General features: G+C 40.6%; 1 protein-coding gene across 1 annotated transcript in view; it reads right to left on the bottom strand.

Annotated features, from left to right (window-relative positions):
* LOC137496920 (carboxypeptidase B-like) overlaps positions 1-19944 on the bottom strand; it is a 233203-nt gene that overhangs the window by 6855 nt on the left and 206404 nt on the right. The window contains exon 4 of the mRNA XM_068224962.1: positions 1139-1381. Within this exon, the coding sequence (XP_068081063.1) occupies positions 1139-1381 (243 nt within the window). The remainder of the gene's footprint in view (positions 1-1138; positions 1382-19944) is intronic.

Raw genomic sequence — 19944 nt, 5'->3', positions numbered from 1 at the left:
CAATTGACTGCACTCAAGCTTAGTGGAGTAATACACAAAATATTAGATTAGGAAATGAAAAAGGAATATTGTTATTTGGGTACTAGAGTAATTAACGATGGTAGAAGTAAGGAAGACTAAAATGCAGACTAGCGAAAGCAAGGGAAGTATATTAGAAATATGTTTTTAAAGACTTTTGTATGGAGCATGGCACTGTACTGAAGTGAAGCACGGGCAATGGCTATTTTAGAAGGAAAGAGAATAGACACGTTTGAAACGTGGTGTTTCAGGAGAATGCTGAAGGTAGACCATGTCACAAATGAAGAATACGGAATCCAGTTGATATGAGAAGAACGATTTGGCGACATTTGATCAGAAGGAGAGAGAAATTAATAAGACACATCTTAGAACAGTTCAGTTAGATTTTGAGGGAAGTACAGATGGTAAGAACAGTAGGGGTAGACAAGTAGGTTTATGCACATTGTTATGAGGGTATTTAGGGGTTGTAGTAAAGATGTAAAGGAGAGGGCATATAAGTCTCTGGAAGGACCCCAACTAGAGAATGGTTCCAGTGTATTGGATCCTCACCAGAAACTGGAAAATTATCCGAAGGAAAGCAGCTCGATTTGTTCTTGGTGATTTCCGACAAAAGTGTAGCATTAAGGAAAATGTTTGCAAAGTTTGGGCTGGGGAGACTTGGAGGAAAGGAGACAAGCTGCTCTACCTATGTTCCGAGCTATCAGGGGAGAGATGGCGTGGAGTGAAATTAGTAGACGAATACGTTTGAGTGGTGCTTTTTGAAAGTAGGAAAGATTGCAATATGAAGATAAAGTTGGAATCCAAGAGGACGAATTAGAGCAAATATTTTATAGGAAGGGGAGTTGGGGATTGGAATGATTTACCAATGGAGATGTTCAATAAATTTTCAAATTCTTTGTAATTATTTAAGGAAAGACTAGGTAAACAACAGATAGGGAATATGCCACTTGGGCGACTGCCCTAAATGAAGATCCATGTGAATAATTGTGTTAAGGCATGGATATGATATACTGATTAGGGGTAGAATGTACTAGATGAAAAGGTTAGCCTAGGATCGGGTGGCATGGAGAGCGACGTCAAACTAGTCAATGGAATGATAATCCAACCAACAAAACCTTACCTTCACAAGAATCTGGCCAGAGGAACCGTGAAAACTTCTCTTCACTGTCGTCGTGATTTGAGAGTGTCTTTCTCCAGAGTCTGTCCGTGGTATGGGTATACTCATAGCCGTCAGGGTTGACCACAGGTAAGATGTACCAGTCCGCTGCTTCCACGATCCTCCTGTTTACTTTGAAGTTCTCTACTAGCTGCTTCAGGGTGTACATGGCTACGGCGGGGGAGATCCACTCCCTGGCATGCATACCTGAAACACAATGACTCCATTCACAAGGGCTGCTCAGTTGAAAGATGTTTAGAAACTTGCAATGTATTTATTGGACGATATACACTATGTCAGAACGACAGCATACAGTTCGAGAGAGTCTACAAACAATCGACTCAATCGTCTGGCTGCATGACTAAATGGTTCGCGTGCTGGCTTTTGGTCCATCAGGTCCCGGGTTCGATTCCTGGCTGGTCATTGATAAATTGCTATGGCTCGGGGGCTGGTTATGTGTGGCGTCTTCAGCATTATAATTCATCATAGGCAGGGCCCCATCCTCACAGACATGCAGGTCAGCTATACGGCGTCAACTCGAAAGACTTTCTTCGGAGACCGCACGCCATTGGCCAATCAATCAAACAATCTATCAACTCGACCATTCAGACACCTGTCCCAATACTGGAAATGTTTCTCTATACCGTTCACATTGGCTTACACCGTGTCACATGTGGAGATGTTTCTGTTGTGGTTGCGTATGACAAAAATATTTGGGCATGACGCAAGTGAAATGTAATGCAGTGAAATTTTCCGCGGACCGCAACGCATTGAGTGGGAGGGATAACGCGACTACATAAAGTAGTGATAACGAAGTCCAGACACTCGTAGGAGATCGGGCATGCGCAAACAGGATATGTGAGTGGTCAGGTGGCTCTGTTGTCGATGTGTAGTGTGCGTTTGACGGGCATCCAGTTGAGAGTGTTGTTGCTGTGTGGCATTGAAGTGAAGAGTGTCGATATCAGCACTTTAAAGCATGTTTTCAAAAGATGATCAGCGTTCGTGGATTAAACTCGGGGTTGTCCGTAGCAAAAATGCATCAGAATCTTATTGAGGATTACGTGAAGCCTGTGACGAGAATGGATTACCGTATAGGACGGTTGCACGATGGATCAAGGCGTATCGTGCGGATATGAAGGAGACTGCGTATTTGCACCGCACAGGTCGGTCGGTTCTCCATTCCTCAAGATGAAATTGACATCGTGAGTGGTCTCGTTTCGGTAGACCATCGATGGACTGTCCGAGAATTACCCGTAGAGGTTGGTCTCAGTCATCAAACCGTGTGGCACATACTAACGAAATAGGAAAATTGCGCCCCGTTGGGTTCCACATCAACTCACCTACGTAGAAAAATGACACCGGTATGCACCGGCTGGCATCCACCTGGACAGATACCGCAACGAAGGAGACGCAATTCTGCAGCGTACTGTCGTCATTGATTCAACGTGGCCACGAGCATACGAGCCTGAATTAAAGCCTCAATCGAACATCTACAGAAATTTCGACAGGAACCCAGTTGAGTGAAGCTTATTGCTGATTGTGGCATACGACTACGAGAGTGTTATTCTTACGCATGCTGTGCCTGACGGACAAACAGTCTTCAGTGAGTACTACACTGAAGAAAATGGAAATTGCAACACCCAGAAGGAATGGTGCTACATTGCTGCAATTGAACATGCAGGACGAGTGTTCGGTTGAGATTCGATGATTACACTTTCAGGTTCTCTGACCGCAAGTTTGGACAACAACCAATACAGGATGTGCCCACCACGAGCTGCAATGCATTGATGAATTCGTCCACTCGATGGTAAGGCAGATTAAGGTGACCAATTCTGCATCTGATTTTTCCATTGCTAATTAAGCTGTCTTAAAATAAAAATAAAACCAATGTCGTTCTGATTAGAAAGAATATGCACACTGCTCAACTGAATATACACGAGTACCCGAACAAATTTTAAATGAAACTCAACCTTCATCAACCGGTTTACTTTGGGATGTGCTATACTGACAAGGAAATGATCAATGAGCTCATATCGAAACCTGCCTTGAAAATTTGCTAAAGTCAGCTATAGTCCTATAGGAAGTTTACTTACCAAAAATTGGCTGCACGTTTAAACTATAAGGTTCTGAAATAAATACCAGAATCTCGAGAAAAATAGCAGTTTAACCTTATGGGTTGTTACTGTTACGTTTCGGCAACAGTCATTACAGGCGGAACACATGCAAGCGTGCTGCGGTCAAGCGGCTACCCCACCTTTCATTTCTGGAAAAATCGCTAAACTGTTTCAGCACTAATTTTAAACTGAAATGGAGTACTTTAGATGATTATAAAAATCCTGGAAATGTAGAACTTGGTATGCCTCTCATATTCACTTTTACTCTCACAAGGGAACTATCAATGAGCTCATAACGAAATATACCTTGAAATTTTGCAAAAATCATCTTCGTCCTATAGGAAGCTCACTTATACCGTAAATTATTTGCGAGTTTTAATTTGACAGTTCCGAAGAAGAATCATAAATGTGTCGTACAAAAGCAGTGAGTTAACAGAAGTTGAATATCGCTGAATAGTTACAGCTACTCGAATTTTACGGAATAGAACATGTCCTATTTTATGAAAAGTCTTATCAAAGGTTTTATAAAACTTGAATTTGACCGTGAGCAACAGGCATAAGGCTTGCATTTTATTATATGCTGCAGAGACCTTACTGATGAACAGGGAAGGATGGTTGCCTAGTTGTACTTTCTCTTAAAACAATAATCACCACCACCACCATGGCTGACCTAGAAAAAGTCGAAAGACATATCCTCTGGAAAATTCATGGGCCAAGAGTGGTCCCGGATGGAACCTTCCGACTGAAAGTGAACTCTGAACTGTACCAACAGTTGGAAACGGCTAACACTAGCATGCGATGTAGGCGGCTGAAGTTTATGGTCACCTTCTGAGCAGGGACAACGGCAGGCTTACGAAGATCTTCTAAGTCATCAAAAGCTGCAAGACTGGACGCATGTGACTTAATGAGGTGAAAAAAGAAGACGTACGATTCCTCTGGGATTTCTGATACTGATGTCTCAGACCGCCCCAAATTTTGTAAAATGGTAAACTCGAGGTGTCCTCTATCAAAGGCTGTTAAATGTCGCAAAACTGTTTCACAGGAAAGGAAGGAAAAAATAATAGCAGGTATTGTTAACGAAAGCGAGCATCTAAAAATGCGCTCTCTAGTGGGCTTAAATAATAAATAATAATTAAACTACAGAGTTTTCAATGAACAGAGGAGGAATGTGCTCTTGCTGAGTTACAAAATAACGCTTTCAATATAGCAACTTTCAAGATTTTCAGATTGGTAGTTTCCTAGAACAAAAATATAATTCCACTGTTGCGTTATAGAAATTGTTGTAAATTAACATGAGCACTTGCACGGAACTATTAGAAGACAAAATAATCAGACACTGTACGACTAAATGTTCAGACCCATTTATAATCAGTGGCTGCCGTCTGTAGAACACTGTGAACCTCCATATGCTGCTTCAGAAATCGCCTCGCTATCGCAAGGATTATAAAAATACAAATCAATAAAGTTATCTGAAAATTAAATAATTTATGCATTCCTGTTATTTTGATATCTACCTTGTATGTGGTTTATTTTTATTCATTAACTAGCAAGATACCCGTGCTTCGCTACGGTATTATACTGAAATTTGTAATTGAATGCTTATTGTTTTAGATATATAATACGCCGAAATTCGCGATCTGACTCGTTTTCTGCGAGAATCCGCCAAAATTTGCGATCTGACTCGTTTTCTAATAGATTACGGCAAGTTTCCTCCCATCTTTCAATCTTTCTTTTAGCAATCGATTTCGTACTTCCCGGGCTAGGTCCAGGTATTCCACCTGGTCAGTTGGGTCCCTAAATCTTTGCCATCTTTTCCTATAAGCATTTTTAATATGGATCAAATCCTTCAGGAGATCCGGCGTGGTGTCGTCTTGGATGTCTTGATGGTACTGAACCCGCGCCCAGAATGCATTCTTAGTCATTACCCGTCCAGGACCTGTTTCCAGCGCGGTCCGCACATTTGACGACGGTTCAGAACATTATTATTATTATTATTATTATTATTATTATTATTATTATTATTATTATTATTAGATGTTCTGGACCCCACAGCAAGATGCAAGACCGCTACTTGTCAGTAAATTACATCTGTTGCCATGGTCATTGTTGAGAATGTGACCAGCATCATTGTCGCGCGTAGGCAAGTGTGCGGGATTTCTGGCCATACGAATGACATACTTCCGTGCATTATTGACCTTATTATAGAGGTGAAAAATTGAACGTTCGATCGCATTCCTATCGTTTATTTCAAATGTGTTTAAATTGTATTTATATGCCAGGAGGATCTACTGTAATCTAAGAACGTTCTCCGAAGGAAAATATGGTTCTTGAAAACGAACCCAAGAAAGATTAAAAATGATCGGTTTATGATCAGAATAAGTACATTGTAAATCCACAGCCTGTTTCCAGTCATTCAACCGGCTCAGGAATGGAATGAATAAGCCCCCAGCTAGCGGTGAGGGTAGAAATTGTGCCGGCCGCCGAAGCCTGTCGCACTCCTCTGGGGCAATGATTAATGAATGACAACTGAAATGGAATGATATTGGACAGTGTTGCAGGAATGAATGATGACAGGGAAAACCGGAGTATCCGGAGAAAAACCTGTCCCGCCTCCGTTTTGTCCAGCACGAATGTCACATGGAGAGACCGGGATTTGAACCAGGGAACCCAGCTGTGAGAGGCCCGCGCGCTGCCGCCTGAGCAACGGAGGCTCCTTATAAATACATAATGAACAGTAAAATCAATTGGTCTCACCTCCTTTTACACCCCACCGCCGTTAAGTTTATTTACCCCCTCCCCCCAAAGAAAAAACTAAAAGAAGGCGTATTTCTTTATGTTTAAAGGAGATTCCAAACACCGATGTTGACGTCTATTACCTTCAGTTTTGAGATAAAAATAATTCACTTTTTTCACTTTCATACTCCTCCTCCCCCCCCCCCAAGTGAATTTTCCGAAAAAGAATACTTGTTTCTTTAATAGTAAAGGATCTTCTCAATACCAATTATCACGACTGTAACGTCTTGAGTTTTTGATTTATGTGTCCTCATGAAAGGAATTCAACTCCTTTTCACTCCCGCCCCCCAAGATGATTACCCCCCCCCCCAAAACGGGCTTTTCTTTGTTTCTAAAGGAGATCCAAATACCAATTTTCACGTCTGTAGGCCCAAACAACTTTAGTTTTTATTAGATACAAGTATTCTCATACAATTAAGTCAATTAATTTTTCAAATCTTTCACCTCACCCCCCCCCCCCCACCCCACTCATTGGACTTTCCGATAATACGTGTTTCTTTACTTTCAAAGCAGATTCCAAATATCAAACTTCGCGTCTGTAACATCTTCATTTTTGAGATAACAGTAGCCTAATTAAAAGAATGCAACACCACTTTCAGTCACTCCCCCTCCCCTCCACCCAAGTGGTATTTCCGAAAACTAAAAATACACGTTTTAAAAATACCATTTTTCACTTCTGTAACGTTACGTTTTTTTAGATATACTGTAGAAATTCTCATTTTAAAATTTCACCCCCTTTTTAGTTCCCCTTAAGAGGAGTTTCCAAAAACAAATCACCTATGTTTCTTTACATTTACAGGAGATTCCAAATACCACTTTTTACGTCTGTAACATTCTACGTTTCTCAGATACTCTGTAGATATAGTCTTTCAAGAAATTCACCCCAATATGTCACTCCTGTTTAACCCATTAATTGGATTTTCCAAAAAAAAAAAAAAAAAAAAAATAATACGTGTTTCTTTATTTTTAAAGGAGAACCCACATACAAATTTTCAGGTCTGTAATATCTTCAGTTTCTGAGATTTAAGTATCCTCATTAAAGGCATTTAACTCCTTTTTCACCCCTCCTATTGGGATTTTCCGAAAATGCAAAATACATGTTTCTTTGTTTTTAAAGAAGATTCTAAATACCAATTTTTACATCTATAAACTTTAAAAGTTTTGTGATATAGATACACTCATTTTAAAAATTCATTCCCCTTTTTACCCTCACACTAATTGGATTTTCCAAATACAAAAAAATATGTGTTTCTTTATTTTTATAAAAGATCAAAAGTACCAATTTTCAAGTCTGTAATATCTTCAGTTTCTTAAATATAAGTACCGGTATCCGATTAAAGGCGTTCAACCCCTTTTTCACCCGTCCTATTGGGATTTTCTGAAAACAAAAAAATACGTGTTTCCTTATTTTTAAAGAAGATTCTAAATACCAATTTTCACATTTGTAAACTTTTAAAGTTTTGAGATATAGATACACTCATTTTAAAATTGAACCCCCGTTTTCACCCCCTTGGCGACGGGATATCAAAAAATCCTCTCTTAGCGAGCACCTACGTCTTAATATGGATGTATCTCCAAAATTTCATTTCATTATGTCCAGTAGTTTTGGCTCGGCGATGATGAATCAGTCAGTCAGTCAGTCAGTCAGTGAGTGAGTGAGTGAGTGAGTGAGTCAGTCAGTCAGTCAGGACAAGCTATTTTATATATATAGATAGCATTTGTACCCATTCTTCGCACGGGAGTTTGCAGTGGAAAGATGTATGTTTTCTTCAGGAATTTCTGCGAAGTTACATGGTTCTATTCCCATGTTAAATGCGACATTTCAAAATGATATTCTTCTACGAAACCGCATGTCAGTAACGTGAAATATGATGATGAACAAAGTCGAGAGAGAATGAGGACGATTTCCGAATTTATTGTACGGTATAGTTCATGGTCCGAAGTTGTGCAAAATTCTTTATGGTTCTCAGGTTGTATATTGTATCTCTGACCACTGGCGTGGCGCTCTGGCGTTGATAATACCTCCCTTAATATTTGCCCTATCGAAAGGAATAAAATGGCTCTTTAGTTTTTCCCGTTATCCACCTTAAAGTGACATGCATGATATGTCCCACGGGCTTGGGAATAAAATTCCATTTTTCGTAATCATCTGCGTTATTATTCGTCGTACAATAAATACGTACGAGGCATAAAGGAACGGAAATAACATATTCTTGAACGTTTGTAATACACAGTTTTTAGATAGACCTACTTTCAAATGTGTTCTTCATAGTTTATATGGATCGACCGGTGAAAGGTATAAAATGGCAGGAAGGGATTCAGTTAGGTGGGAATGTAGTAAGCAGTCTGACCCATGCTGACGACTCGATCTCAATGGCAGATTGTGCCGAAAGCCTGCAGTCTAATATCTTGCAACTTGAAAATAGGTGCAATGAGTATGACATGAAAATTTGCCTTTCGAAGACTAAAGTGATGTCAGTAGGTAAGAACTTCAACAGAACTGAATGTCAGAGTGGTGATACAAAGCTGAAACAGGTCCATACTTTCAAGTATTTAGGTTGTGTGTTCTCGTAGGATGGTAATATAGTTAGTGAGATTGAATCAAGGTGTAGTGAAGCTAATGCAGTGAGCTCGCAGTTGCGATCTACAGTATTCTGTAAGTATTCTTTAAATCGGTCTGTTTTCAGACCAACTTGGCTTTACGGGAGCGAAAGCGAAAGTTAGAGGTAACAGACATGAAAGTAGCGAGAATGATTGCTGGTACAAACAGGTAGGAACAATGGCAAGAGGTACTCGGAATAAGGAGATAAAGGCTAAGTTAAGAATGAACTCGATGGATGAAGCTGTACGCATAAACTGGCTTTGGTGGTGGGGACATGTGAGGTGAATGGAGGAGGAAAGGTTACCTAGGAGAATAATACTCTGTTAAGGAGGGTAAGAGAAGTAGAGAGAGACCAAGACGACGATGGTTGGACTCAGTTTCCCAACTATTTAAACATAAGAGGTATAGAACTAAATGAGGACACAGCACTAGTTGCAAATAGAGGATTGTGGCGAAATTTAATAAATTCACAGAGGCTTGCATTCCCGCATAACGGTCTATAATGATGTATGTATGTATGTATGTATGTATGAAGAGCAGTTTCACATATATTCTACAGATTTTACATACACTGGGCGGCCAAAAGTCATGGGAAGACACTGACTGTAAAGTTAATAACTAGTTTCTCCTCCGTGAGCCCTCAAAACAGCATCGACTCTACAAGGTGTTGGAAACGTTCTGGAGGGATGTGGACCCACGCATCTTGCACTGCTACCCACGATTGGTCTTGTGTAGTTGGTGTGCGGGGTTCATGGAGCGTACACCAGCATCGACAGCATCCCATAAATGCTTAATTGGATTAAGATCGGGGGATATGGAGGGCCAATCCATGGTCGTAACTTCACTGGAATGCTTCTCAAACCACCTGCATGCCATCACAGTGAGGTGACATGGCGCATTGTCCTGTTGAAACATGGCATCTCCATCAGGTTACTCTAGGGCCAGAAAGGGATGCAGATGGTCTGAAAGAAAGTCCACATAACGTTCATCTGTCAGCGCTCTCTGCAGCCTGACAATGGGGCCTAATTGCGACCATGAGAACGCCGCCGAGACCAGAACTGAATCACTTCCTGCCTGGACACAAACTTGTTGACACGCAGGATCCTTAGATTCATGGGGCATACGCCAAACTCTCACGCGCCCATCAGCTCGATACAACTGGAACCGAAATTCATCAGACCATACCACATGCCGCCACTGTTTCATGGTCTATTGCCGATGTTCGCGGGCCCATCCACGTCGTTGAACTCTGTGTCGAGGTGTCAGCAAAAGGACACGAGTTGGTCGTCGGCTGGTGAAGCCTATGCGGTGCAGTTGCCTCCTTAAAGTCATGGTAGAAATGAGTTCATGCCTTCCAACATTCAACTGGGTGGAGATCTGACTCACACTAGCCCGTCGATCGCCCAGTATGGTTCCGCGGAGGCGAGGTGTTGTCCGTTCGTTAAGCACCTCACGCGAGTGGTAACATTCTCTCTGCGATATTCTCTCTGGAATATTATGTTTGTAGGGCCAATTTTTCGGTACATAATTAAGACCTTCAATACTGTTGACCTCGGAAACCGGAATGCCCCGTGTCCCGATGATCATCCCAAGTAGGTTAACTCGAGACGTGTTTCCACCTTCACGACACTGGTGTCTGTGACAGACTGCTCAATTACTCTGCAGCTATCCGCAACGCTCAGGTGTCATACACGGCATATTTTCTAATGGAACACCCCTTCCCTTGACTTTTGGCCACTCAGTGTATAATCAATAGTGTAAGAGAAAATTAAAAAAAAGAAACCCTCTTCTGGTCCTCCTATAACCCCCAGTCTATTCAGTGGCTTTTAAATGATATGCGTATCGAAACCTGATTCTGGACGAGTAGACTCAAAATATGAAGTTTAGTCGAGATATAATTTTTCTCTTTTACAATTGGACTATGTGCAAGTAGGGCAGCATCCTGCTTCATGAATTTACCGAGCTCAGAACACTTTAAGCAAGCCTCGGACCTATGGGAGTAATGGAGTCCCACTCCCATTTGACAGGCGAGGGACTCCTTGGAAACAACTTGGCGAACGAAATGGAATTCGATGGGGAGCTATCAATATTAATGGGGCTTATGGAAGAAAGAAGGTAGAACTTGCTGAGTCAGCAAAGAGGATGCATCTGGATGTGCTAGGAGTAAGTGATATTCGGGTAAGGGGAGATAAGGAGGAAGAGATAGGAGATTATAAAGTGTACTTGACGGGTGTTAGAAAGGGAAGGGCAGAGTCTGGGGTAGGGCTCTTTATCAGGAATACCATTGCACGCAACATAGTTTCTGTTAGGCACGTAAGTGAGCGAATGATGTGGGTAGATTTGTCAGTGGGAGGAATTAGGACAAGAATTGTGTCCGTGTATTCACCATGTGAGGGTGCAGATGAGGATGAAGTTGACAAGTTTTATGAAGCATTGAGTGACATCGTGGTCAGGGTCAACAGCAAGGATAGAATAGTGCTAATGGGCGATTTCAATGCGAGAGTTGGGAATAGAACTGAAGGATACGAAAGGGTGATTGGTAAATGTGGGGAAGATATGGAAGCCAATGGGAATGGGAAGCGTTTGCTGGACTTCTGTGCTAGTATGGGTTTAGCTGTTACAAATACATTCTTCAAGCATAAGGCTATTCACCGCTACACATGGGAGGCTAGGGGTACCAGATCCATAATAGACTATATCTTAACAGACTTTGAATTCAGGAAATCTTTTAGGAATGTACGAGTTTTTCGGGGATTTTTCGATGATACAGACCATTATCTGATCTGTAGTGAACTAAGTATCTCTAGGCCTAGGGTAGAGAAAGTGAAATCTGTCTGCAAACGAATAAGGGTAGAAAATCTCCAGGATGAGGAAATTAGACAGAAGTACATGGATATGATTAGTGAGAAGTTTCGAACAGTAGACAGTAAGCAGGTTCAGGATATAGAAAGTGAATGGGTGGCATACAGGGATGCTGTAGTAGAAACAGCAAGGGAATGCCTAGGAACAACTGTGTGTAAAGGTGGGAAAAGGCGAACATCTTGGTGGAATGATGAAGTTAGAGCAGCCTGTAAACGTAAAAAGAAGGCTTATCAGAAATGGCTCCAAACAAGGGCCGAGGCAGACAGGGATTTGTACGTAGATGAAAGAAACAGAGCGAAAGAAATACTTGTCGAATCCAAAAAGAAGTCATGGGAAGATTTTGGTAATAACCTGGAAAGGCTAGGTCAAGCAGCAGGGAAACCATTCTGGACAGTAATAAAGAATCTTAGGAAGGGGGGGAAAAAGGAAATGAACAGTGTTTTGAGTAATTCAGGTGAACTCATAACAGATCCCAGGGAATCACTGGAGAGGTGGAGGGAATATTTTGAACATCTTCTCAATGTAAAAGGAAATCATCATGGTGGTGTTGCAAACAGTCAAGGTCATGGGGAGGAGGAAAATGATGTTGGTGAAATTATGCTTGAGGAAGTGGAAAGGATAGTAAATAAACTCCATTGTCATAAAGCAGCAGGAATAGATGAAATTAGACCTGAAATGGTGAAGTATAGTGGGAAGGCAGGGATGAAATGGCTTCATAGAGTAGTAAAATTAGCGTGGAGTGTTGGTAAGGTACCTTCAGATTGGACAAAAGCAGTAATTGCACCTATCTATAAGCAAGGGAACAGGAAGGATTGCAACAACTATCGAGGTATTTCATTGATTAGTATACCAGGCAAAGTATTCACAGGCATCTTGGAAGGGAGGGTGCGATCAGTCGTTGAGAGGAAGTTGGATGAAAACCAGTGTGGTTTCAGACCACAGAGAGGCTGTCAGGATCAGATTTTCAGTATGCGCCAGGTAATTGAAAAATGCTACGAGAGGAATACGCAGTTGTGTTTATGTTTCGTAGATCTAGAGAAAGCATATGACAGGGTACCGAGGGAAAAGATGTTCGCTATACTGGGGGACTATGGAATTAAAGGTAGATTATTAAAATCAATCAAAGGCATTTATGTTGACAATTGGGCTTCAGTGAGAATTGATGGTAAAATGAGTTCACGGTTCAGGGTACTTACAGGAGTTAGACAAGGCTGTAATCTTTCACCTTTGCTGTTCGTAGTTTACATGGATCATATGCTGAAAGGTATAAAATGGCAGGGAGGGATTCAGTTAGGTGGAAATGTAGTAAGCAGCCTGGCCTATGCTGACGACTTGGTCTTAATGGCAGACTGTCCCGAAAGCCTGCAGTCTAACATCTTGGAACTTGAAAATAGGTGCAATGAGTATGGCATGAAAATTAGCCTCTCGAAGACTAAATTGATGTCAGTAGGTAAGAAATCCAACAGAATTGAATGTCAGATTGGTGATACAAAGCTAGAACAGGTCGATAATTTCAAGTATTTAGGTTGTGTGTTTTCCCAGGATGGTAATATAGTAAGTGAGATTGAATCAAGGTGTAGTAAAGCTAATGCAGTGAGCTCGCAGTTGCGATCAACAGTATTCTGTAAGAAGGAAGTCAGCTCCCAGACGAAACTATCTTTACATCGGTCTGTTTTCAGACCAACTTTGCTTTATGGGAGCGAAAGCTGGGTGGACTCAGGATATCTTATTCATAAGTTAGAAGTAACAGACATGAAAGTAGCAAGAATGATTGCTGGTACAAACAGGTGGGAACAATGGCAGGATGGTACTCGGAATGAGGAGATAAAGGCTAATTTAGGAATGAACTCGATGGATGAAGCTGTACGCATAAACCGGCTTCGGTGGTGGGGTCATGTGAGGCGAATGGAGGAGGATAGGTTACCTAGGAGAATAATGGACTCTGTTATGGAGGGTAAGAGAAGTAGAGGGAGACCAAGACGACGATGGTTAGACTCTGTTTCTAACGATTTAAAGATAAGAGGTATAGAACTAAATGAGGCCACAACACTAGTTGCAAATCGAGGATTGTGGCGACGTTTAGTAAATTCTCAGAGGCTTGCAGACTGAACGCTGAAAGGCATAACAGTCTATAATGATAATGTATGTAATGTATGTATGTACAATTTGCTTTACGTCGCAACGACACAGATAGGTCTTGTGGCGACGGTGGGATAGGAAAGGCCTCGGAGTGGGAAGGAAGCGGCCGTGGCCTTAATTAAGGCACAGCCCAAGCATTTGCCTGGTGTGAAAATGGGAAACCACGGGAAACCATCTTCAGGACTATCGACAGTGGGGTTCGAACCCACTATCTCCCGGATTCAAACTCACAGCTGCGTGCCCCTAACCGCACGGCCAACTCGTCCGATGAGATTTAATCAATAGTGTAAGAGAAAATCAAAACAAAACCTCTTCTGGTCTTCCTATAAATCCCCAGTCTATTCACTGATTTTTAAGTCTTACGTATATCAAAACCTGCTCCTGGATGAGAAGACTCTAAATATGAAGTTTGGTCGAGATCTGTTCAGCTGTTTCCCCGCGCTGGTTGAACAAACAAACAAACAAACAAACAAACAAACAAACAAACAAACAAACAAACAAACAAACAAACAAACAAACAAACAAACAAGCAAGCAAGCAAGCAAACAAAGACGAAAGCTAAAATCTACTGATATGATCTTGAGTTGTCCCGCTCCATGACTAAATGGTTAACATGCTGGCCTTTGGTCACAGGGGTCCCGGGTTCGATTCCCGGCAGGGTCGGGAATTTTAACCATAATTGGTTAATTTCGCTGGCACGGGGCTGGATTTATGTCTCGTCTTCATCAGCATTTCATCCTCACCGCGACGCGCAGGTCGCCTAAGGGAGTCAAATCAAAAGGCCTGCATCTGGCGAGCCGAACTTGTCCTCGGACACTCCCGGCACTAAAAGCCATACGCCATTTCCATTTCATTTTCATCTTGAGTTGACCCAAAACGGATAAATATATGACAATTTGGCGAAACAAATGACATTACAGACAGCGGATCCATTACAACTTTATTTATACGATTAATCAGCATGTAAATGTTCGCCTCCGTAGCGTAACGTTAAGCACGATTTACTGCCGTCCTCGGGGGCCCGGATTCGATTTTCGGTACTGTGAGAAATTTAAGATTTCAGGAGGGCTGGCATGTGGTTAGAATGGTACCTGCAGCTGAGCTCCATTGGGGATGTATCTGAGATGAGCTGCACCACCAGAATGTACAATTTTTAGTATGCAAATATGAAATTCAACCGAACATTGTAACTTTGGGAGTAAGTTAAAAGTAAGTGGCACTAACTTGTATAACGAGACAAGTTTCCTTTAAGAAAATACATCTTACATTACAAGGCTTCATTTTCTTCTGCATAATTTGCCAGCCTTTCCACGTCATACCGGACGAGTTGGTTGTGCGGTTAGGGGCGCGCAGCTGTGAGGTTGTATCCGGGAGATAGTGGGTTCGTACCCCACTATCGGTAGCCCTGAAGATTGTTTTCCGTGGTTTCCCATTTTCACACTAGGCAAATGCTGGGGCTGTACCTTAATTAAGGACACGGCCGCTTCCGTCCCACTCCCAGGCCTTTACTATCCCATCGCCGCCACAAGACCTATCTGTGTCGGTGCGACGTAAAGCAAATTTAAAAAAAAATCCACTTCATGCCACATGGCTTAAAGGCTTCCTAGTGTTACTGTAGCCAAGTGTGAATAAATTTACTTCAGTTTATTACTATTCTGGTATTTTCTTAAGTTTCTCTGCGGTATACAGATTATTTATGTATAGTCTACTTTTTAGAGGTCAGGTGAACATACTTTACTAACAAACTTACATTCGATGTTGCTAAAACCTATAAAGTACAAGAGAACGTATTTTACTCTGCTGTGCACATGTCAAGTTGTATAAGTCACACTACTAGACAGCGAGTACTGAAGTACATATTAAATGGACGCAAACACCAAGATAATGTCATGTCTTGATACTATGTGCTGACAATCGAGGTAAAACACCGTTGGAGAGAGAGCCAGATATAATTTATGCGAAACTATAGCAATTGCATTTGTTAAGTTTCACCACAACTACGGACTGCCTGCTAGTTTCAGAGATGATATTCTCACTGTTCTCTAAGAGGTCATGCCAGAGTGCTTTCATCTTAGTGTACTTAAATTGAAAACAAGAAATAAAGTGGTTCGACCTATTTAATACAAGGAAAATAAGAAATGTAATGTTACATTCTTATTTGATTAAAAGCGGTACCGGTTTCGACCACTATTCTGGGTCATCACAGCCGATTAAATAAAAACATAAAGCAATACATAGGAAAACAATAAGTAAAAGGATAAGTCTTTCACTAAAAGCATCTTAGTGGTCACTCATAAGTAGGGCCAGATCATTATGCACTAAAATGATTCAAATATGCATGCATTTATGCATTCAAATGTAGAAAATATGCATTAAAATTGAAAAGCATGCATTTAAGAATAAAACAACCTTATTCACTCATTTTATACAGGATGTATCTGTGATGATGTTGCAAAATTTTCAGGGATGATGGAGGACGGCAAGTGGATTGGTTTGAGATAAGGAATCATATTCAGGAAACGATCGAGTCAAAAGTTAAGGAAAACTCTACTCATTTAATTCGGTTTACCTGCACAAGTTTAATAAGCTGCTCCAGTTGCATGAAATGTTCGAAACGGCGCCCTTCTCCCCCCCCCCCCCCTGCGTCAATGCAGACTTGGCATCGTCACACAAAGTTCTGTCATACCCGGTGTCGTCTGAACAGCGTCTCAGGCAGCAATAGTTCTTGCCAAAAGATCCTCTTCAGTCTCGACAGGTGTCTCATACACAAAGCTTTTCACATGGCTTCCGGCACGTTAAAGAATTACTGCGGGACGAAATTCCGACACCCCGGCGTCTGTTAAGAGCGGACGGACGTTAAACAACTTGGATTATTAATAAATTTCGACTGTAACGTTTCCAGATTACGGTTCCTTATCTCAATTTATTCCATTTTCCGTCCTCCATCATTCTTGAAAGTTTGTAACTTCAACACGGATACACCCTATATATATATATCTATCATTCACTGGAGAAAGAAGCATCACAATAGATAACTGCTAGTTTTTCAATGTTTTCTGGAGACAAATTACATCTATTGTCTGCCAAAATAAGTTAATGGGGCGAGAATTACCTTTCTGTATCAACTGAAGTGATGGGACAAAATGTAGACACTGTCACTCAAGGTTCCGAACATTCATCTGGCAAAGACACTCTGATTCCACTCAGAGTACTGACTAATTGTTTGAATTTTATTTTTTCCTAGTTTCGACCTTATCAACTTCTCTAACTTGAATTTAATTTTCTTTCCAATTTCAGGTCTTTTTTTTGGAAGAAGTTGCTTGCAAGGGATTCTACCAACATGGCGAAAGGAATGTCCCACTCCATCCCTCTCTTGAAACAGCCAGACAGCGTTCTTGCGTAAAATACTGTTATGTCATTATCTGTTACTCAGAACGTTGTTTACAAGGGACGTCCAATACACTGGCGAAACCGATTTTGTTCGAGATGTTTTGAATTATACTTACTTTCCAATGTATATGCCGAAATATGCTGTTATGGTTAGAATATGCAATACATCCAATAAACCTACAAAATACGCATTTGCGAATGCGCATATGCATTTTCAGAAAATCCGGTCCCTACTCAAACCTTAGATATTTGGCAAAACCCTATTTTTCCTTAAGAGATCACTTAAAATGGAGTTGTATTTATACGTTTTATATATTTATAAGGATCGAGCTCGATAGCTGCAATCGTTTAAGTGCGCTCAGTATCCAGTATTCGGGAGATAGTGGGTTCCAACCCCACTATCGGCAGCCCTGAAGATGGTTTTCCATGGTTTCCCATATTCACACCAGGCAAATGCTGGGTTGTACCTTCATTAAGGCCACGGCCGATTCCTTCCTATTCCTTGCCCTATCCTATCCCATCATCGCCATAAGATATATCTGTATCGGTGCGACGTAAAGCAAGTTGTAAAAATAAACAAAGTTGTATTCATAAGGTTAAAAACGATTGTCCTATAGTGTCTAAAATGCCTTAATTGACGTTAGACCCTTTATTTGCCTATATTCCTATTTTTTATTCCTATCGATTAAAATGCTTTCAATTTATTGCGAGAAACTAAAATATTTGCCGATTCGTTTCATAAGTATCTTTGAACAGTAAGTTCTTGAATTACTTTTCAAACAAAATATTAAAATCGGGAATCTGTAAAACAATGCCTCCCGAAACCCCTTAATATTGAAATTCTTCCGCCCGGCCGGAAGTCGAACTCAAGGCCTCGAGTACCTAACGTCAAAGCGCTGACCACTCAGCCATGAAGCTGAACTTTAATAATAATAATAATAATAATAATAATAATAATAATAATAATAGGAACGGATAGGGACTAGAAGAGGAAGACTATGAGCATACACGTACGATCCCTTCTACAATGCATCTGGTGACACATGCTTATCCTGGCCCTTTTAAACAAACAAACAAACAAACAAACAAACAAACAAACAAACAAACAAACAAACAAACAAACAAACAAACAAACAAACAAACAAACAAACAAACAAACAAACAAACAAACAAACAAACAAACAAACAAACAAACAAACAAACAAACAAACAACAAAAAACAAACAAACAGTAAAGAAAGAAAGAAAGAAAGAAAGAAAGAAAGAAAGAAACAAACAAACAAACAAACATACAACATGTCTATCCATTTTGAATTATGCCTCAAGTTGATATTATTCATTGATACAGGCTGAACAATATTTTTAATAATAATAATAATAATAATAATAATAATAATAATAATAATAATAATAATAATAATAATAATAATAATAATAATAATAATAATAATAATAATTGTACCAGGAGGTACACCTCAACCCCGCACATTTTAAAGAAGCGCCTTAAGGAACTCTATCTATCAAACAAAATGTGAAACAATTAATGCATGAAGTTGGGACATTGACCAGAAGAGGTCACCATTGAATTATTGAGTAATGTGTTATTTTGAAGTTGCCTAAACTGATTGGATTTATTTTTGTTGTTTTGGTTTACGTCAAGAAGTTTGAACTTTTCTCCATAGATGTCATCACGAAACAAAACTGAGGTAATGCACTCAGGTGCAAGGTACAAGAATTAGTGATTTAAAGAAGTTTTCACTAAACTAACTAAACTAACTTTCATTTATTTCTATATTTCAACGTTTGCAACACTTCCTTGTAATTCCGCCAGCTTTTGAATCTGGCCAATCACAAATTTTCCGTAATTATTTTTCAGTCAATAACAGGCTTCTTGTACCTTTTTAATTCGGCCAATAAAAATGAGAGGGTGTGTCCGGATTTAGTCCAGAACCTTCTCGACCCATCTCCTCGGGAATATAAACTGCGGCTTTTTCAAGCTACCTTGTCTTATTGATCGTCGTCTTAATGAGTGTGTGTGTTAAGACAGGAGGCGGGGCGCCTCATTCTTCCCCAGGAAGTACACCAGCCCAAGCAATGGCCACCAGTTTTCTCTCTCTGTAGCTATCTGCGCCAACTTATCCGAGGAGAAGGTTATAAACTTTAACTATGTAACCATCTCATTTCTGAAATGTAATTTCCTTCTTTTCTAATGTAAACTTCATAAAAATCTTTAACTGTAAATCGGGGATAGAGAGTGCGTTACCCTCTCGAGTTCTCCTTCAATTTATCTTGAAGTGACTACGATTTTATAACTGTTTCTCTTTTTTGTAAAGCATTAAATTAACCTTCATTCTAGTCACCTCAGTAGCTTGGTATTAGCCTCTGCATCATCGGGCCGTGAGCCCAATTAGGGATTTATCCTTAATTTTCTAGGAGAGTAAGTGTACGCCTCCATAGATTTTGTGTTCGGGCCAGTAATTTACCCGTTCTTCTTTCCACGAAGTCCCAGTAGTTTGGGTAATATATAACCCCCGTGTAAAAAGGGTAAATTGTAGGTTGGGCCTAGAGAGGCCAGAAATTGTAAGATTTTTGTGTAATGTTGCCTTGAGTAGGCTATACGAAATCGGGAGCCAGTCTCCTTTGTTGAATTCGGAGGGATTGTAAACTCTTTCTGGTTTTTGTGTAATATTGAGTGGGGCTTTTGGAGGGCCGTATTTGTATCCTTTGGAGCAAAGTGCTCTTGAATTGGGAGATTCTCTCCTCGTCCAAATAAACGCAACATTTGCGATGTTGTAAACTTTTAAATTTGGAGCTGGAAGCTCAGCACTTGTAATTTCCAAACTGCTATTTGTACCTGTAACCTTGTTATTT

Source organism: Anabrus simplex, chromosome 1 (genome assembly GCF_040414725.1).
Source record: "Anabrus simplex isolate iqAnaSimp1 chromosome 1, ASM4041472v1, whole genome shotgun sequence".
Lineage (NCBI taxonomy): Eukaryota > Metazoa > Arthropoda > Insecta > Orthoptera > Tettigoniidae > Anabrus > Anabrus simplex.
Note: the sequence above shows the minus strand (reverse complement) of the source record. Positions and strands in the feature narration are given on the sequence as shown.